This window comes from Coloeus monedula (genome assembly GCF_965178545.1).
Source record: "Coloeus monedula genome assembly, chromosome: 5".
Lineage (NCBI taxonomy): Eukaryota > Metazoa > Chordata > Aves > Passeriformes > Corvidae > Coloeus > Coloeus monedula.
The window spans coordinates 64,950,928-64,970,686 of record NC_138785.1 but is presented as its reverse complement, the minus strand read 5'-3'; the positions used below and the strand labels follow the sequence as shown (position 1 = coordinate 64,970,686).

The 19,759-nt window shown below is 42.9% G+C and overlaps 1 protein-coding gene across 1 annotated transcript; it reads right to left on the bottom strand.

The window, feature by feature from the left end:
- Positions 1-4,699: 4,699 nt before the first annotated feature.
- On the bottom strand, positions 4,700-10,261 carry GPR78 (G protein-coupled receptor 78; the record flags this gene model as incomplete). Its single annotated transcript, XM_082282703.1, has 3 exons — positions 4,700-4,937; positions 8,877-8,990; positions 9,594-10,261. The coding sequence occupies 3 exons, from the start codon at positions 10,259-10,261 to the stop codon at positions 4,700-4,702; spliced, it is 1,020 nt and encodes a 339-aa protein (XP_082138829.1).
- Positions 10,262-19,759: the final 9,498 nt, after the last annotated feature.

Below are 19,759 nucleotides of genomic sequence, written 5' to 3'. Positions count from 1 at the left end.
TAATTTACTTGTGTAATTAATACCTCCCACAAACCAGGTGTCCTGAACTAGACTGAACAAGCAATTTGCTCTCCACCATCCTGAAATGTGCTATGTGCTTTTGGGACAGACACACGGTTGCTTGTTCATTCCATGTGTACAAGTGCATGTATAATTTGAGGGGAAAAAAACACCTCAAATACAACAGAAAATACATCCTCTGGGTGATGTAGTCAAACCTTCCCACTCACACTAGATCACTTCAGTTTGTGTTTTGGGTTTGATTTTTTTTTTTTTAAAGCATTTTACATAGAGGTGCTTGAACATCTTCTTATAGGTAATTTTTTCAACAAGGCTCAATGCTGCTAAATTTACCAAAGAGCTCAAATTTTAACCCACAGTTGTACAGAGCATGATCACTCTCTGGTCATACCCAAACATTGCAGGAACTTGGATTCTAACTTAAAATCATAGAGTCATTTAAGTTGGAAATTACTTTTGAGGTCATAGACTCCAACTGTAAACATATTTAACCATCTAATAAGCCTAACATTGCAATTAGCTCTGAGGTTTAAATTCAATATCAGCATTACCCACATTAAGACAAGGTAAATATGTATTCAGTAATCACTGAGCTGCACACATTATTTGCAGAAGTTTATTAGGTGCTGATTTACCCAGATGAATAACACGCCTGCTCTTCAGTTAGACTAAGGAAGTTGTGGAGAGAAAATTCACAGAATTCAAGGTCCTCAGTGCTCAGCTGCCATCTAAGCTCAAAGACACTGAATATCTCATCCAAGAAAACTAGTTTTGTTTTTGCACTTGTAGTGAAGCACATCCATCCTGTCAGGATTTAGCAGGCTGGGAGCCAGCTCATACCTAAACCTTTTGGGAATCTGGAGTCTAAGCAATACCTTGACTTTACTGCCTCAAAAACTCAGCCTGTCAGTCTCAGAACCTACCTGAGAAAATAAAAAGCAGCATCTATTTTGTTTTGGAAGAGGTGCCCCTCTTTGTTATTGAGGAATATCGGAGCACTCACCTAGGAAATGAGGCACACAGACTCAATTTCTTCCTCTGAAAAGGCAGATTCAAAATGCCATCCTGGATCTCACCTGAAAATATCCAAATCATCTGGCTTGGAAATATTTTGGTGAATGTGTGTTAAGAATTAAAGTTTACTGTCTCCTTAATTGCACGGACTAATTAAAGGTTTGCTGTGCTTCAGAGTTTATACCCTGACTGCCATTAGCTGGAGGATGTCATCCAGGGAAGGTGCAGTTCTCAGCTCCAGTCTCTGCAGACAAATACGACTTTGGAGAAGAGCAGACGACTTTGTGAATTTTAATTGCAAGCAGGAGCTGCAAAACTACAGCCCAGGAGCTATTTGTGGGCCCTACTGCTCTGAGAAAATGATGTTTCTCTTGCACACTCTTTTAACAACTTGTCATCCTTTTTCCTCAGCAGCCACAGGTGGGTGACAGCACCTCCTGCTAAGGAAATCACAGTCTCAGGCAGTTCCTGCTGACCCCTGTGGCATTTCCACCTCCACAAAATACCTGCCAAGTATTTTCCAGTCTCTTGTCTCTTAGCAAAGGCAGTCCAGGCCTTTGGGCAAGAAATCTGGATGAAGTTTCCTAGAGCACTACCTTTGAGTTGGCAAGAGTACGTCAATGGCAAGAAGCCATTTTGGATACAGCACTTCAGCTTTGTTGGAAATCTGCTGATCCAGACTAAACCCTACTGCCAGGACTGTGTACCCCCTGTTTTATCTAAAATGTCAAAATGTCAGTAAGAGGGAATCCACAACCTCTGGTGAATGTGCCCATCATGTAAGATACATGTAGCACTAAATCCTTGGCTACTTTTTGCAGCATTCCAAAACAACGGGAGCTGAGTGTGGTTTCCCCCTAGCTTCTCCTGTCCCTGAATAACCCACAGCATGCTGAATGAAGCACAAACCTAATGAGTTTTGCCTATGTCAGGAAGCCAAGGGAACAAAAGTGAGACCTCTTACTGAATGTTTCCTGCTTTTTTAGAAAAGTAGAGCAAGTCCTTCTCTGGTGGGGAATGGGGAGTGAGAAGAGAGAAAGGAAAAATTTACCTGTATACTGACAGTGGGAGATGCCTTTTGGTAATGCTAAACAAAGCTGTTAAACTTCATTGCAAATCAGGACTGAGAGTGCTACAGCTCTCCTGGCCCTTCCTTAGTTTCTGGTCTGCAGCACTGTAGACCTTGGCTTCCAATTCCGTGTGAAAATGAAATCTAGAAGATGTTCTGCAACACCTAGTGCAGGCTCAATTTTTTTTCCCATCTAGACCCAAGCACTTCCAGAAATATTCAATGCTTAGTGAGGTTGAGTGGTATTGTAAAGTGTACGCCCTCAACTGGCATATGTAACATTCATTAATTAACTTAATAGCAGAGGTAGCACTTTAAATAGGTTCTGTTTTATACCTTTAAAATGTGGCTTATAGCTTATTAGTTCTAGAAGTTTATTACTGTAATAGCTTTAAAGTTTATTATTTTTTTTCTCCTCTACCATTTTCCCTAATAATAACACATAATTTCATTTGTTTATCTTGAAGGTGGCAATTTAATACACATAACTACCTGTAACGTATTCCTTTCCCAAAGCGAGGACCATTTTGTTTAGGAAACCAAGGGTAAGCTAACAACTGTAGGTATCATTAAGCTCATGTTTATTCATGGACAGCTACTGTAGGCCATTAAAACTTTTTGGCACAAAACTGACTAAAAAATTACTGAAAATTTAGCATCCCTCCCACTCCCCCCAGAGTTATCGGGTCCTTATGGTGCAGCTGAAATGAAAGACTGAAACATCAGGTTTTTCTAGAGGCATGGTAGAGGGGGAGGAATGGGGAGACAGGAGGAGAGTTAAACTGAAAAGATTCCATAGACAACTTTTTTTTTTTTTTCTGAAATACTGTATTTACACAAAATTGAAGAGAGTACAAATACTTTACTAAGAAGACAAAACCATTATAGTACATTCAATTTAAACACAGGCAGAACTATAGATGCAAAGCACAGAGGCCTAAGGTACTTGCATGGGGGGAAAAAAAAGCATCATAAAGGCCCCAGAGATAAAAGCAGGAGGTAAGAAAACACTGTATTTGTTAGGCAGCATCATCTGTCTTTGACTTCAGTGGGGTTAAACAAGACACTCTCCTTCCTCACTGTGGATGGTGGGAAAAACCCTCTCAATGTGCAGACTGCTCAACACTGATTTTGCAGAACGGTTAAGTGTGTGGTTAATTTTCAGCATGGAAATAGAGCTGTTAGCTTCAAAGAAAATCATATTTGTGCCTAATCACATGCTTATATGCTTAGTTTGACCAGAAATAGCCTTCTCAATGCTTTATAGGGTCAAGTCCATTGTTACATAAAAAATAAGAGTACTTTACTGTCGTCTTTCTTTTTATTCTTCTTAAAATATAGTTTAGAATTACTTTAATTTTCCCTTTATGTATTCAATTAGAAAATAGTAGTTTGTTGAATGCCATAGAATTCTTTAATTTTAATAAATGTCTTATATAATGAAAGGAATATTGTTCAAAAATAATTCCCACATTTTTCCAAAGCCTGTTTAAATTTAAAAAGAAATAAAAGAGAAAAATACATATAGTAACAAAGCAGCTTTATATTTCTGGGCATTTGGCAGCAGGTCTGTTATAATATTTCTCACATCTCTTGTTGTCAGTTAAAATCACCAAATTAATTGATCATTATTAATGAAAAGATTGTACAGTATTATGACAATCCACCATATATAGCCAATGCATGAAATATTTTACACATTATATATCCCTTAAAAAAGATTTAATATATTTTAGCCTTTTCTTTGAAAACAGATAGTTGAAGTAATATATCTTAAACACAATGGTACCTGTCACTTCTACTGATTTTTTTTTCTGAATAAAAGCTTGCTTGAATAGGACTACTAGCTCAGTGATGGAACTACAGTGCTATTTAACTAAATTCCGTACATGTCTTCGTTACTGTTGCTGCAGTTATTGTAATCACATACCACTGAAGTGCTAAATATTAGTAACTCAGATATGTGGACTTTGGTTATGCTTGATAGAATACTGGCATATCAAATATATGTACCACTTCCTAAAGGCTATGTTACAATCATAATGCCTAGTAATAAATAATAATAATAATAATAATAATAGCAATCTCAGATTCAAAGTGCTGACTCACTTGAGGCACCAATACAATAAATCAATCAATTAAAAGACCTATTTTTTATGTTCAAAACTAACAGCAGATCCTGGGCTGCCAAGTTACACGTGCAGCACTGAGGACTCTGAACCTGTCCTTCCAATGTGGGGATTCCTGTGCTCCCAGAAGACACTGGAATATCATGTCTCATATGGAATGCTCCAAGTCATACCAAGTCTTCACACATGAAATATTGAGCTGTCTAAGCTTCTCTAAAGCCTCGAAAGACTCTCTTAAAACCCCTCAAGCCAACTCTATTCATGCGGGGACAAGGCTTTGCCATGAATTGTGCTTGGCTGCAGAGCAGGGAAGAGCCTTTTATGAAAGTCCACGATGAAATGTGTCACATTAATGCAGCCTTCACACCCTGGAGACACTGTCACCACTGTCAGCATCAGAGGAGAAAGGCAGCTTTCCAGCAGCAGCAAACACCTGTCTCCCTGGAAGGGGAATGCTTTGATGCTGTCAGTTTGTTCTGTGCAAGCAGTAGTCGTTTTCAGTGTCGAGAGAACTGTTGTACCCCGATGATGGATACAGGTCCCTCTTAAGTATCCTGTTGACGATGTTGATCAGAACTTTTTTGTACTGTTGACGTAAAAGTGAGTAAACAAACGGATCTGATGCAGCCTTACTGTAGGTGAGGCACTTGCTTATAATTCCCCAGTAGTAATTTATGGTAACAAAAGGAAGGAGCTCTATCAACCTGTTAAACATTAAAGAGAAATGGAAACACTTGAGTGTTATATTCACACTGAGCCCAGAGCTCAACTCATGCTTCACAGAAACATTCAAGTAACATTTATTTTCTTACAGTACACAGTCCCTGCAGGAGAAGGGCCATGTACTTACTCCTCACATTCAATAAGGGCAAAGAGAACTTTCCTAGCAAGGCCACTGGGAGGCAAAAATCAATTCCTTCTATGGAAAGAGGAAAAAAGTGTTTTCAGTGGCAATGCTTCTGTGCATCGGAGATAAGAGAGTGCTGCAGTTTACTGCTCACTTTCTGAAGTTACTGAGCTGTTCTGGTAAGCAGTCAAAATTGTGGTGACATAAATGACTACCTCTCTCCCACAGCAAACTTGAGATAGACACATGAGACTCGGGGCACCCAGACTCCCTGACCTCAGCTGCCTGAGTAGAGCTGTCTCGTGACACTTGAGACATTTGGACTTAACCCCACTGGCATCAGGCTGCTGCTCCTGGAAGATCTGCTTTAGGTCCTGTGGCATATCTGCCAGCCTAGGTAAAGGACCTGGATACTATGCAGCATCTCAAATGACTCCAGAAACCCAGTCTAGATCATGGAATCCATCCCCTCAGAGACAGACCAGCGAACCTTCACTACACCACTGTGGTGAATTAACACAGATGCAAAGTTGATTCACATGAGACCACTGCAGTGTGAAGAATAACCTGGCAGTAACTCAGAGGGGTCTGACTGGCAGCTGCAATCCCACACTGTGTTAAGGAGCACACCTACAACTACTTAGCCATGGAAGTTTTTGTGTGCATTTAGCTGACTGCTAGTTTGGCCAAAGAAAACAAGGAGACAACACTTTTATCATCATTATATGACCAGTCAGCTGCCTCCAGACCCGTGTCTCCTGGTCTGTGCTTCACGGATGATTAGTGGCCTCAGCACCTCAAGTGGGAGGGATGTATTAATCATGGGGGCAGAAACTGCAACTAGGTTAAACAACTTTTCCACAAAAGTGAGGGCAATCCTTCAGACTGTTCCAGCAAATGTCTCGCCCAGCTCATCTGCAGTGGGCAAACCCTTCAGGAAGGTAGAAAGAACAGGGTGAGGAATTTTTATTTTCTGTATATCTTTTGTAAAACTTTTTGCAGGAGCAAGAGTATCCTACTTTGCTCTATTCATCCCAGAAGAAAAGAAAATGTTCTGGGAGATAAAATAGCCCTTTTCTGTACTCTGAGACATCATTGTTTGAAGATGTAAGATCAGAAGCTTTCTCAAGGCGTGAAGAACCTTCTGTCCTCTTTCCAAAATGCAGAGCTCCAACTTGCAGGGTGTTGACTTTTGAAGCTGTTCCAATCCCTCCTCATGGAAAAGCTGATTTACCATCATTCGGACTGAACATTACAGCAAGAGACAGGAAAAATTCTTATTTGTATAACTAAAAGTTAAATCATTCCTATGGCAAGTGCATTAAAAAAAACAGATTACTTCTGTTTGAAGCTGCTCAGAAAAAGTTCCAGTGAATTCAAAATAGGTAGAACAGGAAGACACAAAATATGACAAATAAATGTACAATAAATGACACTTGCTACATGATTGCTTAGGTTTACCCCATCCTGCATGTCATACTAATACAAGAAAAATATAATTGATATTTACACAATTGATGTTTTTATAAAGACTCTAAATAAGAAGACTAAGACACTTTTCAGTCTTGAAAATAGATGTATTGCTATGTTCCCATTAAGGCATTGTGGATCCAAATTTAATTGCACTGAAGCCAACAGAAGAAAAATTGCACAGATTTTAATAAAATAAAGGGTCTGGCCAAAACAAGTCAGACTTAGAAATACCCATCTGAACGCATCTTAGTATAGTTTTCTTGGTTTTAGTGCTGTTACAAAAGAGATGAAATTCATCTGTCGTCTCTTAGTGAACAGACAAATATATTGCTAATGATCCTAATCTCATTCATATTTCTGAAGTGAGGAGCAAATCCTGAGCACACAATGCAACCTGAGTCACCAGGCCAAGAGCAGGAAAACAGGGAGGATGGCTTTCACATTGCTTCCCCAGACACTGCTTCAGTGCCATCCCCCTAAAAAGCAGAATGAGGGAAGAATGGAGAAACAGGCACGGCAGCAAGTCCTCCAAGCTCACCTCCATCACCACCTTTTGTGTAGTGCTGTCTTGGCACTGTCTTGTCTTTGGGACACAGAGCCTTTTAGGATGTGCTCCCCAAATACTTCCTGTTCTGCTGCCACTGAACCAGCTCAGTCCTTGTGACTGAGACAGAAGCTGTACCTTGACACACATTTCCATAAACCAGCCCTCAACCTTCTCTGTAGTGATTCAGTAGGTACCAGTTTGTGACACATAGAAAATGCACCACCTCACATTTGCCAAATGCAAGGTCTGAAGAAGGAAGTAACTTTTATTTTAGAAGTTTATGAGAAATAACCTCCATCCTGAAAAATGTGGCCACATTTGGAATTTGCTGAGTTTGGTAAGGTTCAGATGGAAAGAAGATGGCAAAATCCACTTTGCTCAACATAATTACATCCTAATTATGGCAAAAGTGAATAGAAAATTACTCAAAATGTACTGAACAGTGATAAATTAACCTTTTAACTCTGTGATGTAATGCTAATATTTGTAATAATCCTTTCAAACTGCAGAAAAAAAATGTAGCTATCCAGGCAACCAGGAAGGAATCCCTTTGTAAATGGGAACTGAAAAAAATATCACTTTAAAAACTAAAAAAATATTGTCTGTTTAGTGCAGTGGCCTTAACCTATCCCCTACTCCTATCAGAAAAGGGCAGTGACATTGACCATTAATGGCCTATATGTGTGTGACTCTGTAAGATCAGAGCACTAAAGCTGGCCAGTTTCTGTGAGCTGGTGTGGCTGCAGACACTGGCAGCTTGGTAACAACCTTGAAGAAGCCTTCACCAGGGGGTTTTACACACTAGTGCACCTTCCTCAACACAAGACAGCACTCTTCAAGGCTGTCTTGAACACACTGTGAAGTGGGAAATATTTTTTAAAAATCACTTGTGAAAGATGTAGCCCATTTTTGTTTAGAGATGAAAGGCTAAATCCTGGGGGGCTGCAATTCAGTACAGTTACACTGACTTGCAGTTCACTGGTTTATGCAAGATTTAAAAATAAAAATAATCATCTATTGTATGAAGACTACACAAATACATAACAACAGTGATGCATGGACACTTAAAAAGGTGCAAACCATCAGGATGGATGCTTATAATTCTGTCCAGTTGAGGAATATCGTGTTTCCTATATATTTTAGGAGTCTAATTATTGGTTTTCCTCAGAGATAACTTTGACACCTCAACACAAGTCTGGGCTGCACCGTTAGCAATATATTTACAGGCATTAATGTTTCCAGACAGAATTCTTATTAGAAAAATTATCAGCCTGGACAAATTTAAATTATATCAACTCAGGTTCCAAAAGCAGCAAGCTTGGCCGTATGCCTTAAAAAAAAAAAAAAAAAAAAATAGCCAAGCTAATCAGGAACGTCTGTCTGTTTTCCTCTCTATTGCTAGGGTTGTGCTAATAAGGAAGGGTGTCAAGTCTTTTAAACTGCTTTTATCTCCCACTGGCAGGTAATTAATTCCTGGTACTTGTCCTAAAAGCCACTTGCTCTTGGCAGAGGCGCCCAGACCCGGCTGCAATGAGGGAAAGAGAGCCAGGTCCTGCCGGGGCTGTGCCCTAGGACTGGGTGTGCGGGCAGGAGCGGCGTGTCAGGGTGTGTTTGCATATGTGTGTGTGTGTGTGTGTGTGCTCTGCCCCACAAAACCGGCCCCGAGGGTCTGTTTGGTTCTAGCACCCCAAAATTAGCTGTAGGACCCCCGGGCACTTGCGCATCACAGGACATCATGGTCCCGCTAAGTCCCCCACCCCGACAGGGAATACTAACCTGGTGATAATGTAAGGACCAAAACAGATCACGAACGACCCTATAAAAATACTGATTTTCTTGGTAGCCCGCTGCCTCCTCCGTTTCTGCTCGTTCAGACAGCGCTGCTTCACACTACGAAGGGAAAAGAGCAGTAAGGGTGTTAAGGCAGGAAGGGAGGAGGTGAGACGTGAGCCCAAGGGAAAGGGGAAGAACCCTCTCAATGCCCGGGAGCCCCTGCGCCCGGGAAGGGAAGGGGAGAGGAAGGCAGCCCCTGGGGAGAGGAGGGCAGCCCGGTGCGGGGGAAGGGCAGCCCCGAGGGGAGGAGGGCAGCCTCCCGGGGCAGAGGAAGGCAATCCTGACGGGAGGAGGGCAGCCTCTCGGGGCACAAGAAGGCAATCCCCCGGGGGAGATGAGGGCAGCCCGGAGGGGAGGAGGGTAGCCCCAGCCCCGCCGAGCCTCGGACGTTCGCGTTCAACAAAGCAGTCACTCCCGCTTAAAGGGAGCACAGGCAAGTGGGATAACCCGGAGAGCCCGATTAGCATTTGAACAGAGAAGGCTACAAATGCACAAGCCACCGCTCCTGGCACTGTAAGCAGCGTTTGAAACTAGAGGCAGAAGCGCTCGCCATGCGGCCGGGGCAGCGGGAAGGGTCGCTGGAGGGGCGGGATATCGTTCTCGCCCGGGGTAACTACCGGGAGTGACCGGGGGCTGTGAATCCGAACGCACACGCATTACCTGGGGTGGATATCCACCAGCAAAACCAGAGTCTGCATGGTAATAATGTCTATCCGCTTGCAGTGGAACCGGGCAACTTTCAACACCTTTAAATAGGTGAAACACAAGATCACCAGAGACAGCATGAAACTGGTGGAGTGAAAGACAATGGTGAACACTGTAAACCTTCTCCGCTCCGTCTCTTCCTTCAGGTGTAAGGTGCAAGAGGCGTAAACGCTGTTATAATCTACCCACGAGTAAAACAAGGATACCAAGGGGAACGTGAGGGAGTGGAACCACGAGTAGCCCATCAGTATCACAGCGTCCTTATACCGCATCTTGCTGGTGTAGCTTAGGGGGAACACCACGGCAATCCATTTGTCGATGCTGAGTGCTGCCATGCTCAGCATCGTGTTGGAAGTCAGGAAAGTTTCCAGGAAACCCACCGCCTTGCAGACGCAGCCCCCGAGGGGCTGCTGGTTCCTCAGGATGCCCAGCAGGGTAAAAGGCATGTTCAGAACGGTGAGAAGCAGGTTGCAGAAGGATAAGTTCACCAGGAAAACCCCGGCGACCTGCTTGCGGATCTCCGTACTGTAGACGAAGCATAGCAGCACCAGGAGGTTGGAGAGCAGAGAGACCACCAGCACCAGCACGAGGAGCAGCGCCAGCAGCACGCCTGCCAAGTCCATCTCTCAGCGGGTCGCCTGGAGCGGGCGAGGGCAGGAGGAAGGGGGCACCCGCGCCGGCACCGCAGCCTCGCCTGCCGCCCAACGCGGCCGCCCGCGCATGGTGCCGGCGGCGGGGCAGGGGCCGGGGGCAGCGCTGGGGGCAGCGGGGCGCAGGGAGCAGGGCAGGGGCGGGGAGCGGAGTCGAAGGTGCGGAGAGAGGGGCGAGGGGAGCAGAGCTGGGCAGCCGGCCGGGGCAGAGCGGGGAGGACGCCAGGGACAGCGGGGCCGGGGCTCACTGACAGCGGTCAGGGAGCGGGGGCCGGCAGGAGCGTGGCCGGAGCCGAGGGTAGGGGCTCCGAGGCACGCAGCCACCGGATCGGGAGACAGGGGGGAGGTGGGGGTACCCGAGAATCGGAGCGGGAGATAGGGGGTCCGCGGCGCCCGGGGAGCGGGGCCCAGGGAAGAGCGCCCGGGGGAGCGGGGCCGGAGGCGCGGCGGGGCCGGAGGCGCGGGGCTCGCCCTGCGCTGTCCGCGGTGCTGAAGCGGCGCTGCCCCGACGGCCGCCCCGCTGTCCCTCAGGCCGGGCAGCGCGGCCCGCCCCGCGCCCCCTCCATGTCCCGCCGCCGCTCCGCTCCGCCGGGCGCGCGGCCTCCGCAGGCTCTGAGCATCTTCCCCCGCTGCCCAGCCCCTCAAATACTCCAGCCGCGGAGCCTCCCGCAGCGACTCATGCGCAGACGAGCGGCTGCGAGGCACAGGCTCAGCCAGGGATCGCGGCGTCGGGCTGATCCACTCCCGGATCGCAGGCGAGAGCGGCAGGAAGCCCAACTTTCCGCTAGTGTGCAGCTCAGGAAGGATCAGACCTGGAGATGAGTTACTGGTAGTTTGATCCCTGCGCTGTGCTCAGCCACATCCTGAGCACAGCGGCTGCATCCAGCGTTCCCGAAACCTGTTTAAGATCTGCTGTCTGTTCCCCTTGGAAGGCTTCCCCCCCTCCATCTGAGGGATTTCTTGCCCTTTCCCCCTACCACGCTTGCTATGGTTGCCTTCTGAGCATTCACATTACCACCCCATTGCCTCTGGCCGGCAATGAGGGATGTTTCTTGGTTAGAGACTCTGCTTTGACTGCTTGGACTCACCAGCTGATTGAGCAAGTGTCCACATTAGGGCAATGCTGGCACACTCTGTGGAAAACTAAAGTCTCTCTCTTTACCATTTTGCAGTCACACTGATAACACGATAGCGTGGTGGTCAGAAAGGTTCTTTCTGTTACCACATTCTGGCAAAAGCTGAAAAGACAGACATGAAAGAGAGCAGAAATTCCCCCTCTGCAGCTGTCAGAAATGTGGATCACGTGGCTAATTTCCAAAGATGCCGGGAATCTTTGTCTTTAATTTGGGAAGAAAAAAAAAAGAGAGAAGACAGAGTAAGTTTTGGTGAATCAAAACACTGGTAGAGAAAAAAGCTGCCATGTCTAATTACTGTCACATTTCACAGCTGATCGCCAGAACTGACATGAAGAAAAAGGAGAAGAAAAGGTAGCTTTCCTAGTATCCAAAATTACCATTAATATCCTAAGGAAATGCTGTATATATTGTAGCCTTGTCACGCAAGTGTGACCACTGTGTGAATAACTGTACATAAAACTGCTTGAAAGAGCCTGAAGGCAATTTAGGTTTTGTTGGGCTTTTTTCCCCCAAGGGTAGTTAAAGTTTTGGATCATGCCCTAATTGAAAAGCTTGCTATGGTAAGTGATATGTCTTAAGGAAAGTGCAAAGCAACAAGACATGAGATGTGTTATTTGGAAGCAAACCAGTACTGTACTATTCCTCAGGATGGAAAGAAAATGAATGTTTTCTTTGATCAGAAAGCTGTCATTTCCAAAGTTAATGCAGCACAGATACATTTGACAGAGCTTATGCTTGACAAACAAAAATCCAATATATATTTGTGCAAGCATTTGAGGGAAAAGAAATCTATAAAAGCATAACAATACCAGTTTTCTCAGAGTTCAGTTATTGCACTTCTATCATCAGAGAGCTGACACTGTTTGGGAAGGGTTGGGAAGAAATGAACCATCATGGAAGAACCTGGCTGTATCCTTACAGAGCAAAGGTTCTGCAATTTCCCACTCTCTCACAGCAGCAATTCTTACAGTTCCTACTAGGCAGAACCCATATATGACCTACCTTTCATTTCACAGTATCACAAGGTTATGGAGCTTTTATGTTATCCATCTGGGATCAGAGGCTGCCTGTGTAGTGGTGTCAGGAGGGGCAGATGCTATTTTCTATCGTCACAGAGACAATCTAGATGTGCTGTTCCCTTACTGTGGTAGCTACCTGGGAAGCTGCTTCCTCTTGGATCCAGACAGAGGACAACTTCTGTCTCTTTCTTTCTCTCTCTCTTCTACAATTTCTCTCATACAAACCTTTTCAAATGAAGAATGAATTGTTTCTAAATACTGATGCAGAAAGAATACATTGAAATAAGACAAGAAAATAAAAAGTGGCAAAAAGATGGGAGAAAAATTATCCTGATTTTTCACATGTGCAGTGCATTGTATGATCCCCTGCAACAATATTCTGGTCAAAGAACCCAGCAGGGATGACATTGTTGGATTTCTCCTTTTGCTTTTGGAGCTTTGTTAGTGTGACAAGGTATACATGCACATAACTTCCTGGGGGGTGCGAGTCCTCTGCTGACCCTTTCCCATTTACAGGCAGCAACCCCATAACACTTCACACCAGACACCTTTCAGTCTTACCTGCGATTTATGAGGCTGGAAGCCTGTGTGAAACCAGAAGGCTCAGACTTGCTGTGGTGGGCTTGCAAAGGCGGGCAGTGCCTCCTCCAGTGCAAAGGTGGGCAGTGCCTCCTTAGCCCCTGAAAACACATGTACTCCTGTTACTTTTTCATAGATAAGCAGACAGATGCTTCTATCATTGCAAATGCTCACAGCAGTCATACCCTAACACACATATTTTCACAACCAAGTTCTTACAGTGTTTATCAAGGATGATGTCTAGGTGGAAACTGGGGACTGTGGAGACTGCTGCAATACAGTTAAGAAAAGGAAAACTAAAGATGTTCTTGCCAATAATTATCCTGTCATAAACATAGACTGTTTAATTAACACAGATTAGGTAAGTACTTGAGACTTTTACTCTAGTAGCTGCATCATTCAAAAATGTACACACCGATCTGTTCTAAATATTGACCACAACTTACTGGATTTAATGGTGAATGGACTGTATTTATTGGAAAAGAATAGGGTAAGATCCAAATTCCTTTTTTAGTTTCATTCCAGGAGAGATGTGTCATGCAAATTTCAATGTAGATCACAACTGCCCATAGTTCAGCTCTAATCAATGTATTCTGCAATGGCTAGGAACACATTTAATTTGGTTCTAATTTTAAGAAAGCACTATGAAAGAAGGAAACCTCAAACGAATTATACCAATTAATTTGCAAGTACAGAGAAAAGCAACCCTTTTTCCCAGATTCTCTTATGACAGGTGATGAGAGGGAAATTAAATTATATTAACCAACATGGGGGAAATGGAATGACTCATGGAACAGATGTTACAAAAAAAGCTTTTCACTTCTAGGGCACTTGCTAAAATGTGACCCATTTCAAAAGTGAGTAAGACTGGTTAATACCCATGAGATTTTTCAGTATGTCCTGTAAATATATCTGGTACTCATAGTTCCTGACAAGCATAGAGAAATATCTTCTCACAGAGAAATATCTTCTCACTACCACAGTGGCTGCAGGTGTGTAGTTGTCACATTACATTTAGCTAATGAAGCTTTAGTGAAGTCAGAGTCTGTCAAGTCTCAGGAGCAACTTTTAAAATTTCTTTTGTTCTTTTTCATTCCCTCTTTCTTTTCAGAGGCCTCTTTTACTAGGATTTGAACTATAGTGTCTTTGAACAAGCAGGGCTACTACACTAATACAGATTTTATTCTTTCTGGAAAAATAAGACAAATAAGCAAGCAGATAGTAGTATTATGTACAAGTGACATCCTGTTAGTCTCTAAAGAAAAGATGTGAATCCTGACTCATCAGTACAATACAATTCTGAAAGACTGTTCCTGTTGCAGAATTCATGTAGACACATTTATCACCTGTGGAATAACTTTGTCCTAAAGATCTTCCTAAAATGGAAAGAAGGAAAACTCCACGTGTGTAAAGCCCACATATTCCTTCACTAGGCCTCTACTTTTCAGGGGAAAAATTTGGAGCAGAAATATGAAGCTCAACCATGCCACAGTTCTGCAGACTGAAATTGCTTCAAAATTGCCAAAGTACTGTAATGAGGAATCTCAAAGTTCAACAGATTGTATCAAAAGTCTACACTTGCAAAAATCTTTAGAGTCATATTTCTCTTTATGCAAACTAGATATATTCCTACAGTCTGCAAAAACTGATCTCAAAATTATTCCAGAAGGCAATATTTTATTTTGGAAGATGGAGGGCAACAGAGCTGGTGAAGGGTCTGGAACACAAATCTTATAAGCAGTGGCTGAGGGAGCTGGGGTTGTTTAGCCTGGGGAAATGAGACACATGGAGAACCTTATCACTTTCTACAAGTACCTGAAAAGAAGTTGTAGGGCATCAATCTTTTCTCCCAGCTAACAAGTAACAGGATGAGAGGAAACAGCCTCAAGTTCATTTAGATTGTACAGTAGGAATAATTTCTTCACAAAAAGAGTTGTCAAGCTTTGAAATGGGCTGCCCAGGGATGTGGTTGACACATCATCCCTGGAAGTATTTAAAAGACCTCTAAATATCTTTTAAATGTAGATGTGACATGGAGGGACGTGGTATAGTGGGGATTTGGCAGTCGTGGGTTAACAGCTGGACTCGATGATCTTTAGGGTCGTTTCCAACCTAAGTGATTCTATGATTCTATTCTTGATATTCTTAATGGAAATGGAAGTGCACAAATACTGGAAGATGACAGGAAAAAAAAAACATTCACAGAAACTCAACCAGTTTCAGTTGACATGCAACTCTAAAAATAGTTATGTATGGATGTGTGTCAATACTTCCTCTTTCTCACACTATTTCATTTTGTCTTCTTCCTCTTCTTCAACATGAGGCAGCAGGTAGAAACAGAATTCTGGATTGCAAAATTTGGCTTTGGAATCAAGCTGGCTGGCTTGTTTGTTTAAGTTTTTTTTCCTAGAGTACAATGCAAAAGTGTGAAGGCAAAATATGCTATTCTTTTTTTTTTACTGAGCAGCAAAATATATTGATTTCAGTGAAGTTTGTGTCAGGAAGTAAGCAAACACTAACTAGCTTTTACACCATGAAGCTTTACAACTATGATGCAAGTCTGAAATATTAGTAGAGGAGCACTGTTGCCTCAAGCAAGTGGCACAGGTACTTGAATCTCTGTTTTTCATAACTCAGGTACAAGTTCTTCAAAATATCCAAACTATGTCAGTTCTTTCCCCAGACTGGTTCTACAATAGAGTTACTTCTGATTTAGTTAAATATTCAGGACTTGGTCTATAACCAGAATTTTATATTTTATGAAGGTACAATTCTTCTGTAGTCTGCAGAAAAATAAGATGGTGAGTGGAATCCTACTGAACGTGGGAGCGCATATAGCCTCCTTCCATTTTCATCTGTTTTGTCTCTTTTTAAGGATTTGGTTTATCAGTAAATTTTTAACTTGACAGGAATAAAGATTAAAGTGCATTTTTTTGCTATTTTTCAGTGCCTCACAAACACAGTAGTTCTTACTAGAAATGCTGTACTACACCAGATTGTTATAAAACTTATCAAAGCTTCAGGCATGGGGATGAAATTCTCAGGAGCCTTTTACTGGCATTTTCAACAAATGTGACAATGTTTAGCACTTCCAGGGGCCAGTAAACATTAAATGGCATTTCTCAGAAACTGCTGAGGCAATTTATTTAGTGTTGCAGTGAAGTTCCAGGAGCCAACACATGAAAAACCAGCATGTGTTCTTTTGTTGTACTATTGAAATTCTCCTTTTCCTGCTTTACTTGCTCAAAATCTCCCCCACATCTTACAAAGATGGTTTGATTTTGTTTTCCCTGAGTCAGTGCAAATCCAAGATAAGTCTCTTAAAGCCACTGGGAAAACCAACGCAGTGGAAATGAAAGCAATCAAATATAAGTCTGTAGAAACAGTATGAAGCTTCTATGATGAGGCCATTTTGATTATAGTTATTTATTACAGAGACCACTCTCAGAAAGCACATCAAGAAAAAATTAACCCCACCTTGTGCAGTGGAAGGGCTAATCTTCCAGGAATCAGTGCTGAGCTGCTCAGGGACAGGTGCACAAAGCCCTTGGGATGGAGGAAGGAGCAGAGGAAGGAGCACAAGCACACAGATGAGAGCTCTATCCTAAGCTCAGGAGCAGTTCAAGCAGATGCTGAATCAAAAGAGCAGAGAAAGCTGGGCTGGACAAGTCAGCTCGGTTTGAACTCACACATGGCCAGAGCGGCTGCAGCAGGACAATTTTCCCTGGCATTATGGCGCTGTGCCTCTGAGCCCTGAAAATCCCCTCTGACAGGGTGGGCATAACTTATCTTCTCATGAACATGCAGCAGAGCAGTGCGGGTAATTCAGGCTAACAGCTCTGTGTTGTACAGACTTCACCCAGCCCCAGCCCTTTAACCTTCACACATTAATCTTTCTGCAGCAGGATCTTGCTTGAGTACCTTAGTTTGCCTTTCCTCAGCCCCTCACTGCAGAGATGTTTCTTCACACCCTCACTAACAGGTACAGCCTCTATTGGTGAGGGTAATCAACTGGCACCATCTGCTTTGAGGAATAAATAGCCAGGATATTCTCTACAGCAATATCTAGGCACTGTCCTCCCATCACACCCATCCTTTTACCCTGCCTACCCACACATCCACCCGCCCCCACATCCATCCGCAGGAACATGTTTTTGCAGAAAATACTCTGGCTCAGAGGCAACTCCACTCTAAGAAATGGAATTGGCAGGTAATAAATAGGCCTGCACTATGCTGCTTTCATAGAAACACTCAGGGACTAAGGCTTTTAAATGTGAACACAAGTTATTACGAGTGCACAGCTGTCTTGGAGCCTCTATTATCATGCACCTTTCGCTGTGTGTTTCACTGAGTGTATTAAAAAAACCAAGTCCAAAAGTCTCCTCTTTCAGTAGGGTAAGGAAAGAAAATCAAGAAACTGCCAGGACAAAACTGACACTGTATAATGCAAACTCTGTGCACTGGCATAGCAGGGGTTCCCACAGCAAATGAGTTGCTTAGGAACAATAATAACACATAGCCCCCAATCATCCCCTCCAAATAAGCAGGAAGACAGGCCCAATCTCCCTCCAGAAGCATAGAAGTAAAATATTTATGCCCCTCCTTGAGTCTCACTCTTATCCTTAGCTGAGATGGGCTTTCATCTGGAGAAAACGGGACAAGTTTTTCCCCAGTCTTGCAGGGAGCCCCTCCGCAAATAAATGCTGTCAAAGTCAGTAAGATCTTCAGAAATTCATAGGAATGGGGAACCAAAGCACAAGTGGAAATAATGGCTTTCTAAAGCCACTGCTCCTACACCTCCTACAGCTGCCTTTGCCCATCTGTGGGGCAGACTGCAGGAAGGGTTCTCTTGCCCCAAACAATAAGATGGAGTAACCTTGCCCTGACCAGTGTCTGTGGCGGCAGAGGCTGAGTGACCCTTGGGCTAGACTTCTGCTTGTTTGCCATGCAGGGGTTTTTGCATGCTGCTTCCTCAAAGCTTGGTCCCATGCAGGAAGATGGGAATGAAGATCTTTCTCAGGCAGGGAGAGAAGAAATGCCACGAGCTCCTTCTCACACAAGGGCTCTGGGAGATTACCTGCAGCTGAAGCTCTGTTGCACCTCACCACTCACAGCTCCTCAGAAGTACCCCAACTCTTACCCTGTGAGCCCAGTGCAAATCAATTATTCACAAAACATTTTTTCCTCCTTATGCCGATGAGGTCCCTCGAGTTTTGTAACCTCTGCAATTTCTTTGGAAATGTGTTACAAATTAATAATTTGTTCTGAATTCTGATTTTTTTTTCTGTAATTCTGATAATTTTTGTGCCTCTTAAGGGCATTTAGAGTTTTGTCTCTTTCATGGATAATTGTTTTCATTAACATAGCAGTAGTCTTGGAAACAGCTAAGCAGAGCTTTGTAGTCATCATCCAGCTTCATGCTATGAGTTAAGCAAGTAAAAATACGCTGTTCTCATATGTGTAGTCATATACAGAGCTGTTCTGGGAAATTAGTGTGTAGAGCTACAGTGAACTCTCCTTGCCACTCCAATACACACTCAGCTTCTTGTATTTTTGACACAGAAGTTTCAAAAAAAGGTAAAAAATAATCTGAGAAATGCCTTTAATCCCCACAAAAAATGTTCAAGGATTTGGAAGAGCTCACTTACTAGTTGAGCTAATTAAGTTGCAAGCCTAAGATAGGAAAAATTTGGATTTAATTCCTAGATCTGCCTGAGTAAACCAGGGTAAAAATTCTGCCTTGTTCTAATATATCTGATCCTTATGTGTTTGATATGCTAATTATGAATAGATTTTATATTTGTTTAGTACAGCAACCTGTCCTTGCATTTTTCCATGGAATTTTTTCTCAACACTATTTAATAACCCTTGTATTTCAGCATTATGTGTTTTCTCTCTGAAACTGCATCCTCATTTTTATCACATTCTTTACTGTGAAGAACCTAAAGAAGCTAAAAAGAACCCCAAAATTTTTTTTTGGTGAAACTTGCAGATGCTGGGCTTTAGTTTCTCTCACGAATGGACCCAAGGTTGGGATTAAAACCAGCAAACCCCCAAAGTCATTGACAGACTAAGTATACATGAAACTGAATTTCATGAGAAGTCAGTGGACTTGAGATATGTCAGTAAAACACATAGTTCTGATATCTTTTTAAGGTAGAATTCCTCAAACATGCTCATTCGAGTCAGCATTTCTCATTGTTTATGAATGGATATATCTAGTAAAAATGTCCCAGGAACAGCTATTAAGTTCATTTTGTAAAATTCTCTGTGTTCTTTGATATTATGTATGTGCTATTCCTTTCCAATTGTATTGTATAATTGTATGCAAAAGCAAGGTGTCTGCTAACTTTAAATAGGTTTATTCATAGCCTTGAAGGTTGTGTTGTTTTGGTTTTTATTAGCTAATGTTAAAAATCAATAATCAAGGTATATTAAGAGGATTTATAGATCATCAAACCAAGTAAAGGGAACAGCTGTGATAATTTATTTTGACATTCTTTCAGAAAAGGGTATGCAATTATCTTGTTTGTACTACAGCATGAATAAAGATTCAAACTTGATGACAAAAAAAAGTCTTTTGCAGGGAATCTGTTGCAGGGGACCTACCATATTTGTCCTGGCTCATTTCTCTCACTGCTAGCAAAGGTATGGCTCATATCTGAACTGCATGTGTTCAGAATTAACTTCAGCTTGGGGATGTCTTATACATTTCTCCACCAGATTAAATTCTACTA